At 36.6% G+C, this 10,277-nt stretch overlaps 1 protein-coding gene across 1 annotated transcript; it reads left to right on the forward strand.

Annotated features, from left to right (window-relative positions):
• The first annotated feature begins 8,021 nt into the window (after positions 1-8,021).
• On the forward strand, positions 8,022-8,981 carry OR2AV12 (olfactory receptor family 2 subfamily AV member 12). Its single transcript, XM_038557531.1, has one exon. It carries the CDS (start codon positions 8,022-8,024, stop codon positions 8,979-8,981), a length of 960 nt encoding a protein of 319 aa, XP_038413459.1.
• The last annotated feature ends 1,296 nt before the right edge of the window (positions 8,982-10,277 follow it).

The following is a 10,277-nucleotide window of genomic DNA, read 5'->3' on the forward strand; positions in this document are numbered from 1 at the left end:
TTGCTTTTCTCTGCTGATAAGTGATGGTTAAGCATCTTTTCACATATTTGTTGTCTATCTGTACGTTTTCTTTGGAAAATATATTTTCAGGTTATGTACTGACTTTTAAAAAATCTATTTACATTTTTTAAATTTTTTCTTAGCTTCACAGGCAAATTTTACCAAATATTTGTTTACTTATCTATTTTTCTATCTGCTTATGTATGTATTATTTAAATTTAATTAATTTATGTATAATGCATTTTTAGTTTCAGAGGTAGAGTTTAGTGATTCATCAGTCTTATATAATATACTGTGATCCTTAAATCATGTGCCCTCCTTAATGTACATCAACCAATTCCTCCATCCCCTGACCCATCTCTCCTCCATCAACCCTGTTTCCTATAATTAAGAATCTCTTCTGGTTTGCTGCCCTTTCTGTTTTCCTCTTATTTTACTTTCCCCTCCATTTCCCTATGATCCTCTGTTTTGTTTCTTAAATTCCACATATGAGTGAGATCATATGATAATTGTCTATGAGTTATTTCACTGAGCTATAATACCCTCTAGTTCTATCCACGTCATTGCAAGTGGCAAGATTTCAGTTTTGATGCATGAGTAGTATTCCATTATAGTTAGATAGATAGATGATAGATGACAGATAAATAGATGATAGATAGATCACTCTTTTTATCCATTCATCTGTTGATGGATATATAAGCTTTTTCCATATTTTGGCTATTTCGGACATTGCTGCTATAAACATTAAGGTGCAGGTGCCCCTCCATATCACATTTGTATCTTTGGGGGTAAATGCCTAGTAGTGCAATTGCTGGGTCAGAGAGAAGCTCTATTTTCAACTTTTTGAGAAGCTTCCATACTGTTTTCCAGAGTGGCTACACCAGCTTGTGTTCCCACCAACAGTGAAAGAGAGTTCCCCTTTCTTTGGATCCTTGCCAACATCTGTTTTTTCCTGACTTGTTAATTTTAGTCTTTCTCACTGGTATCTCATTGTGGTTTCGATTTGTATTTCCTTGATACTGTGTGATGTTGAGTACTTTTGGGTGTCTATTGGTCATTTGTATGTCTTCTTTGGGGAAATATCTGTTCGTGTCTTGTGCCAATTTCATGATTGGATTATTTATTCTTTGGGGATATTGAGTTTGATAAGACCTAAATCTGTATACCAGCACTTTATCTGATAAAACATTTGCAAATATCTTCTCCCATTCTGTCACTTGTCCTTTGGATTTGCCGATCTTTTCCTTTGCTGTGCAAAAGCTTTTATCTTGATGAAGTCACAATAGTTCATTTTTTATTTTGTTCCCTTTGCTTTTGGAGATGGCTCTTGCAGGAAGTTGCTGTAGACAAGATCTGAGGTTGCTATCTGTGTTCTCCTGTAGAATTTTATTGGATTTCTGTCTCACATTTAGGTCTTACATCCATCTCAAGTCTATGTTTGTGTATAGTGTAAGAAAAGGTCCAGATTCATTCTTCTACATGTAGCTGTTCAGTTTCCCAATATTAGTTGTGGAAGGGATTGTCAAAGGGACTGTCTTTTTCTGGTATATATTTTTCCTGCCTTGTCAAAAATGAGTTGACCATAGAGTTGAAGGTCCATTCTTGGGTTCTCTTTTTTTAATAAATTTATTTTTATTGGTGTTCAATTTACCAACATACAGAATAACACCCAGTGCTCATCCCATCAAGTGCCCCCCTCAGTGCCCGTCACTCATTCACCTCCACCCCCCGCCCTCCTCCCCTTACACCACCCCTAGTTCGTTTCCCAGAGTTAGGAGTCTTCGTGTTCTGTCTCCCTTTCTGATATTTCCCACACATTTCCTCTTGGGTTCTCTATTCTGTTCCATTGATCTGTGTCTGATTCTTTGTCATTACCCTATTCTCTTGTTCATTACAGCTTTGTAATAGAGCTTGAAGTCTGAAACTGTGATGCATGAACTTTGATTTCTTTTTCAATATTCCTTTGGCTTTGTGGTTTTTTCTGTTTCCATACAAAATTGAGGATTGTTTGTTCCACCTCTGTGAAAAAAAGTTAATGGTATTTTGATAAATATTGCACTGAATATATATGGATTGCTCTAAGTAGCATGGACATTTAATCAAAGTTTGTTCTTCCAATCCATGAACATGGAACATTTTTCTGTTTCTTTGTGTCTCCCTCAATTTCATTCATGCGTGTTCTATAGTTTTAGGATTTTGGCAAATCCGTTGCCACTTTGGTTAGGTTTCTTCCTAGGTATCTTATAGTTTTGGGTGCAATTGTAAATGGGATGAACTTGTTAATTTCTCTTTCTTCAGTCTCATTGTCAGTGTATAGAAATGCAATAGATTTATGTGCATTGATTTTATATCCTGCCACTTTGCATAATTCCTATATGAGTATTAGCAATTTTGGAGTGGAGTCTTTTGGGTTTTCCACATAAAGTAGCATGTTATCTGCAAAGAGAGAGAATTTGACTTCTTTGACAATTTGAATGACTTTTTATTTCTTTTTATTATCTGATTCCTGAGGCTAGGACTTCTAGTACTATGTTGAACAACAGTGATGAGAGTGGACATACCTGTCTTGTTTCTGACCTTAGTTGAAATGCTCTCTATTTTTCCCCGTTGAGAGTGATTTCCCCTGTGGGCTTTTTGTAGATGGCATTTATGATATTGAGGTATGTCCCCTCTATCTCTACACTGTGGAGAGTTTTAATCAAATAAAGGATGCTGTATTTTGTCAAATGCCTTTTCTGCATCTATTGAGAGGATCGTGTGGTTCCTGTCTTTCTTATTATTAATTTGATGTACCACACTGATTTATTTGCAGATGTTGAACCAACCTTCCAGCCCAGGAATAAGTCTCGCTTGATTGTGATGAATAATCCCTTTAATGTACTATTGGGTTCTATCAGCTAGCATCTTGGTGAGAATTTTGGCTTCCATATTTATTAGGGATATTGGTCTGTAATTCTCATTTTGCTGGTGTTTTTATCTGGCTTTGGGATCAAGGTAATGCTGGACTCATAGAATGAGTTTGGAAGTTTAGCATCCATTTCTATTATTCTGAAATAGCTTCAGAAGAATAGGTGTTAATTCTTCTTTAAATATTTGGAAGAATACCCCTGGGAAGCCATCTGGCCCTGAACTCTTGTTAGTTGCAAGATTTTTAATTAATGCTTTAATTTCCTTGTTGGTTATGGGCCTGTTCAGGTTTCCTATTTCATCGTATTTCAGTTTTTTAGAAATGCATCCACTTCTTCCAGATTGGCTACTGTGTTGGCATGTAAATGCTCATAATATGTTCTCTAATTTTTTTTTATTTCTTTATTCATGGGAGACACAGGCAGGGAGAGGCAGAGACACAGGCAGAGGGAGAAGCAGGCTCCATGAAAGTAGCCTGATGGAGGACTTGAAACAGGGAATCTGGGATCACGCCCTGAGCCAAAAGCAGGCACTCAAACTCTGAGCCACCCAGGCATCCCTTATAATATATTCTTATAATTGTTTTATTTCTTTGGTGTTGATTGTGATCTCTCCTCTTTCATTCACAACTTTATTAATCTGGGTTCTTTCTCTTTCTTTTCTTTGTAGTAAGCCTGGTCAGGGGTTTAACAATCTTTTTTTTTTTTTCAAAGAACCAGCTCCTAGTTTCGTTGATCTGTTCTACTGCTCTTTTGGTTTCTATTTCATTGATTTCTGCTCTAATCTTTATTAATTCTCTTGTCCTGCTTGTTTTAGACTTTATTTGCGCTCTTTCTGCAAATCCTTTTGGTATAAGTTTCGGTTGTGCATTTTAGACCTTTAGTGCTTTTTGAGAATGGCTTGTATTACTATATACTTCCCTGTTAGGATAATCTTAGTTGCATCCCAAAGATTCTGAACAGTTGCATTTTCCATTTTCATTTGTTTCTGTGACTTTTTAAATTCTTCTTTCTTGATTAACTCATTCATTCTTTTGTTTGATGCTCTTTAGTTTCCAAGTATTTGAGTTTCTTCCACATTCCCTCTTGTGATTGAGTTCAAGTTTCAAAACATTGTGCTCTGAAAATATGCAGGGGATAATCCTAAAATTTGTACCTGTTGAGACGTGATTTGTGACCCAATATGTGATTTATTCTTGAGAATATTCCATGTGCACTTGAGAAGAATGTATATACTGTTGCTTTTGGATAGAATGTTTTGTATTTATCTGTGAAGTCCATCTGGTCCAGTGTGTCACTCAAACCCCTTGTTTTGTTTTTTATCATCTGCTTAGATGATCTGTCCATTGTACTGAGTTGGGGTGTTAAATTACCCTACTATTATTGTATTATTATCATTGTGTTTCTTTTTCTATTTTATTTTCTTAAATTTTTATTTATTTATGATAGTCACACACACACACAGAGAGAGGTAGAGACACAGGCAGAAGGAGAAGCAGGCTCCAGGCACCGGGAGCCTGACGTGGGATTCGATCTCGGGTCTCCAGGATCATGCCCTGGGCCAAAGGCAGGCATCAAACCACTGCGCCACCCTGGGATCCCTCTTTGTGTTTCTTTAATTTGCTATTAATTGGTTTCTATAATTGGTTGCTCCCATGTTAGGGGCATAAATATTTACAATTGTCAGACCTTCTTGTTGGATAGACCCTTTATGATATATTATGATAATATGGTGTCCTCCCTTATCTCTTATCAAGTTTGGGCTTAAAATCTAATTTGTCTGACATATGGATTGCTCCTTCAGCTTTCTTTTGATGTCCATTAGAATGATACATGATATTCTACCCCCTCACTTTCAATATAGAGTTGTTTTGTGACTAAAATAAGTATCTTGCAGACAGTATATGGATGGGTCATGTTTTTTTATCCAATCTTATACTTGATGTCTTTTAATTGGGACATTTAGCCCATTTACATTCTGAGTAACTATTGAAATATATACATTTAGTGCCATTGTATTATATGTAAAGTCACTGTTTCTGTATATTTTCTGTTTCTTTCTTGTTTTTTTTTTTTTTTTAAATTTTATTTATTTATTCATGATAGTCACAGAGAGAGAGAGAGAGAGAGAGAGAGAGAGAGAGAGAGGCAGAGACACAGGCCGAGGCAGAAGCAGGCTCCATGCACCGGGAGCCCGACGTGGGATTCGATCCCGGGTCTCCAGGATCGCGCCCTGGGCCAAAGGCAGGCGCCAAACCGCTGCGCCACCCAGGGATCCCATGTTTCTTTCTTGTTTATGTTAGTTTTGGGCTCTCTCTTTGCTTAAAGGATCTTCTTCTCTTCCAGGGCTGGTTTAGTGATCACAAGTTATTTTAGTTTCTGTTTATCCTGGAAGCTTTTTATCTTTCCTATTATTTTGAATAACAGGCTTTCAAAATAAAGTATTCTTGGATGGATATTTTTGACGTTTAGCACCCTGAAAGTACATCATATCTGTACTTTCTGGTTTGCCAGGTCTTTGTGGATAGGTCTGATGCTGGTCTGATGTTTATAAACTTGTATATTATGGACCTTTTTCCTGAGATGCTTTCAAGATTTTCTCTATCACTGAGATTTGCAAATTTCAGTGTTAGATGATGAAGTGTTGACCTATTGGATTATTCATTTGTTCTGGTGTTGAGTTGTATAACTTATGTATATATTTTTGGTGTTGATTTCTGATCAGGCATATAATGTGCAAATATTTTCCCTTTCGTTAGATTGCATTTTTTATTAATGGTCTCCTCCACTGTGCAAAATATTTTTATTTCAGTGTAGTCCTAGTAATTTATTTTGTTTTGTTTTGTTTTATTATTATTATTTTTGCCTGAGGAGACATATCTAGAATACTGTTGCTAAGGCTAATGTCAATCAAATTACTAGATATGTTTTCTTCTAAAATTGTTATGGATTGGGGTCACACATTTAGATCTTTAATGCATTTTGAGTTTACTTTTGTGTAGAGTTTAATAAAGTGGTCCCATTTTATTCTTTTCATGTAGCTGTCCAATTTTTCTATCACTACTTATTGAATAGATTGTATTTTCCCCATTGCATATCCCTACCTCATTTCTAATAGATTATTTGACCATAAAAGTGTAGATTTATTTCTGGTCTCTCTTTCTGTTCTTTGATCTAAATGTCTATTTCTGTGGTATTACCACCCTGTTTTGATTATTATATCTTTTTAGTATATTTTGAAATGTAGGATTGTGATATATATGTTCAACATCATTATTTCTCAGGATTGCTTTGGCTATTTGGATTCTTTTTTATGATTCTTTACACATTTTAGCATCCAAATTATTCTAGTTTTGTTTAAAGATTTTATTTATTTATTTATTTATTTATTTATTTATTTTTTATTTAAGAGAGAGAGTGAGGGAAAAAAGCATGAGATGGAGGGGAGTCAGAGGGAGAAGGAGACACCATGCTGAGCTGGGAGCCCAATTTGGGACTCAATCCTGGAACTCTGGGATCATAACTTGAGTCAAAGGCAGATGCTTAACCAACTGAGCCCCCCTAGGCATCCAGATTTATTCTAGGTTTTTGAAATATGCTATTGGTATTTTGAGAGGGCTTGCATTGGATCTGTAAACTGCTTTGAGTAATATCAGCATTTTAATAATAATAATTCTTCCAGTCCATGAGCTTGGAATATCTTTCCTTTTTTCTTCTTCAGTCTCTTTCAACAATGTGTTATAGTGTTCAGCATACAGTTCTTTCAACTCTGTGGATGAATTTATTTCTAGGTATTTTGTTCTTTTTGGTGCCATTCTAAATGGAATCATTTTCTTAATTTCTTTTTTAACTGCTTTGTTATTAGTGCAGAAAAATGCAGATTTCTGTGTATTAATTTTGTATTCTGTTACTTTAATCAATATATTTATTACTTCTGATAGTTTTCTGGTGGAGTTTAGGGTTTTTATGTATAGTGTTATACCATCTGCAAATAGCAGCAATTTAACTTTTTCCATACCAATCTGGATCCCTTTTGCCTATTTTCCTTGTCTTATTGCCATTTGTGACATGGATGAACCTAAAAGTTATTATGCTAAGTGAAATAATTCAGAAAGAAAAAGCTTATGTCATATGCTTTCACTTAAATGTGGAATCTAAAAAATAAAACAAATGAAGAAACAAAGCAGAAAAACAAAAAAAGTATAAATAGATCCATAAATACATAGGACAAACTGATTGTGGCTAGAGGGTGGAAGGGTGGCTGAGATGGGCAAAAATTAGTGAAAGGGAGTGGAAGCTATGGGGTAACAGGTACAGCATAGAGAATATAGCCAATGGTATTAAAATAGCTTTGTATGATGACAAATGATAGCTACACCTGGAGTGAGACTAGCATAACATATCAAGTAGTCCAATAACTATCTTGTACGTCTTAAGCTAATGTGACACTGTCTACCAAATATAATTCAAAAAAAGGGGAGGAGGTATTTCCTTTCTCACCCTTCTTGGAGACATCAAATTTAAGTTTGCTGCTTGTTGATTCTGAATACAGATGGTGAGGGAGAGTACAAAATTCATTCTAGTGAAGAGATAAATATTATTGAGGCCAAGTATGTGTTGGAACATTCAATGGTCCACTCACTGAAGGAACTTCAACAAGTTAAATAAATGATATTGGGGTTTCCCAAAATATAGCTGTTTACTTCACATGACATATTTAATCTATGTTAACCCTGAATCACAGAAGTATTTTATTACATCATTCTCCTTATGCTATGCCATTGTTTTGATTACAATCATTAATGTGAAAAAAACTGTATGAATTTAAGAATTCTTTAGATTATCAAAAGAGGAGAATTAAAGGTGAGGTACAAAAAGTAAATGTAGAATGGGCTGCAGCATTGATGGAAAAAAAATAATTTCATTTCCATGATATGGTTAATAATTCCTATCCTGTGACTTAAACATCCTTCTGAAGTAGGGAAATTCTGTTTTCAGTCCCCCCCAAAATAGTTCATGTTTTGCAATCAGTTACCATATTTTATAGAACTGCTTCATATACATGTGTTATGAAAGCCTCCACTATCTTTCAGGTGAAGCTGGTAAGGAGAAAGCATGGAGATACGAAATGAGACATTGAGCACAGACTTCATTCTCCTGGGCCTTTTCTCTGGAATGAAACATACCAGACTTCTTGTCTCTGTTGTCCTCCTCATCTACACCATTGCTATCACAGGAAACACCACTTTGATCTTCCTTATCTGGGTGGATCCCCATCTCCACACCTCCATGTATTTCCTGCTTAGCCAACTCTCTCTCATTGACCTGGCTTTCATCTCTAGCATAGTCCCAAAAATGATGGTTAATTTTTTCTCAGGAAAGAAGAATATTTCCCTGGTTGGCTGTGGGACCCAGATCTTCTTCACTTTGACTCTGGGGATTGCTGAGTGCCTACTCTTGACCCTCATGGCTTATGACCGCTATGTGGCCATCTGCAATCCTCTCAAGTACTCAATTATTATCAGCCCTCGGGTCTCCCAGAGAATGGCCATTGGGTCCTGGGTGGGAGGGACTCTAGCATCCCTGGCCCACACAGCCTATGCCATGCATTTTCCCCTCTGTGGCCCCCGGGAACTCCACAACTTCTTCTGTGAGGTCAAAGCCATTTTGAAGCTGTCTTGTGAGGACATCTCAGCCTATGAGAAAGGAGTAGTAGTGACTAGTATTGTGGTGGTTCTTCTCCCAGTAAGCTTCATCTTGACCTCCTATATCCTCATCTTCCTTCAGGTCCTGCGAATAAACTCCCATGAGGGAAGGATAAAGGCTCTGGCTACCTGTTCTTCCCATCTGACTGTGGTCATCTTTTACTATGGTCCAGCCATGCTAATATATATGAGGCCTGGATCTTCCCACACCCCCATTCTGAACCAGGCTCTCTTTATGTTTGACACCGTCCTTACTCCCATGCTGAACCCTATCATCTACAGTCTAAGGAACAGGGAGGTTGTAGACTCAATGAAGAAGGTAATGGGGAAGTTTTCCATTCAAAATAGGTTTGCACGTTTCAATGAATAGACAGAAAACTTGAGAATTCAAATATCCCTTGGAGGCTGCAGGGTCTGAGGAAACAATGGGACTCTCTGTGTCTTCATTTCTTCTCCTCTTATCTTTATATCCCGATAGTATCAGTTTTAAGTAATAAAACAAATTAATTATCAAAGCAGAGAGGAAAACAAAAATTATACTGCTTTCAAGAGGTCTAAATCACAACTAATTCTCTGTGTGAATATGAGCTCTCATCTAGTCCTCTCACCTTGCCTCATTTGTGTCACTTGAAATGGAAGGTGCTCCTTCCTTCTTTTATTTTTATTTTTTCTTCCTTCTTTTAGATATAGCAGAAAGATATAGGAAAATTGTAGTGTGCTTGGAAAGAAAATATAGAAGTTTATCTAAGGTCAGTTTAGATTTCAAGACCTTTGTATGACATGGCTCAGTGAGTCTACCCACAAATTCCACCCTCTGCTTGAGCTCCCACAATACCCAGCAGCTTGTAGCATCCTCAGGTGTTATGTTCTCTACAAATTCTGCACATTCACACATAGAAAATCATTTGCCACCCTAGTCCCCATTCCCCACTCTTTGGCTGAACTCCCTTGACAGATCTCAATTCAATACCTCTCACTCTGTGCTACTTCCTGTGTTCCCTACCAGGCTGACTAGGTAATAGTTATCTCTGTCCAGCACTAATACCTCCTTCTGTATGTCTCATAGCTTGCAAAATGTTCAAAATGTATATTTGATGAGTGAATTCATTACTTAACTTGGTTGGCAGAACCAGTCTATGTCTCTTTTTCCAGATTTCCTTCTTATTTCATTTTTTGAAAAAAAGAAGTTTTTATTTATTTTTGAGAGACACACAGAGAGAGGCAGAGACATAGGCAGAGACAGAAACAGACTCCCTGTGGGGAGCCCAATGTGGGACTCAATCCCAGGACCTCGGAATCATGCTCTGAGCCAAAGGCAGAGACTCAACCACTGGGCCACCCAGGTGCCCACTCCGTCTTACCTTTTTTAATGCTCCTTCTCTTCTCCTTTATGTCTTTTTACATAAATTAACAACACTAGGAATCTAGAGTATTTATTTTTACTTGTTTAATAATTGTTGTGCTTCCTATAATTTATTTTAAAAGCAAGATGTCAATATATTGTAGTTATTTATATTTTAAGGCAAAACAGTTAAAATATTTTTACGCTAGCAAAAATAGTTATAAAAGTGTGCACGCTATTTGTTCTATTTTTTTTTTATTCCTCATTGTTCTCACAGAAAGTGGACTTTTCCTCTCAAGGGTAAAAGAGCTCTGTCAATTAGAA

Source organism: Canis lupus, chromosome 14, assembly GCF_011100685.1.
Source record: "Canis lupus familiaris isolate Mischka breed German Shepherd chromosome 14, alternate assembly UU_Cfam_GSD_1.0, whole genome shotgun sequence".
Lineage (NCBI taxonomy): Eukaryota > Metazoa > Chordata > Mammalia > Carnivora > Canidae > Canis > Canis lupus.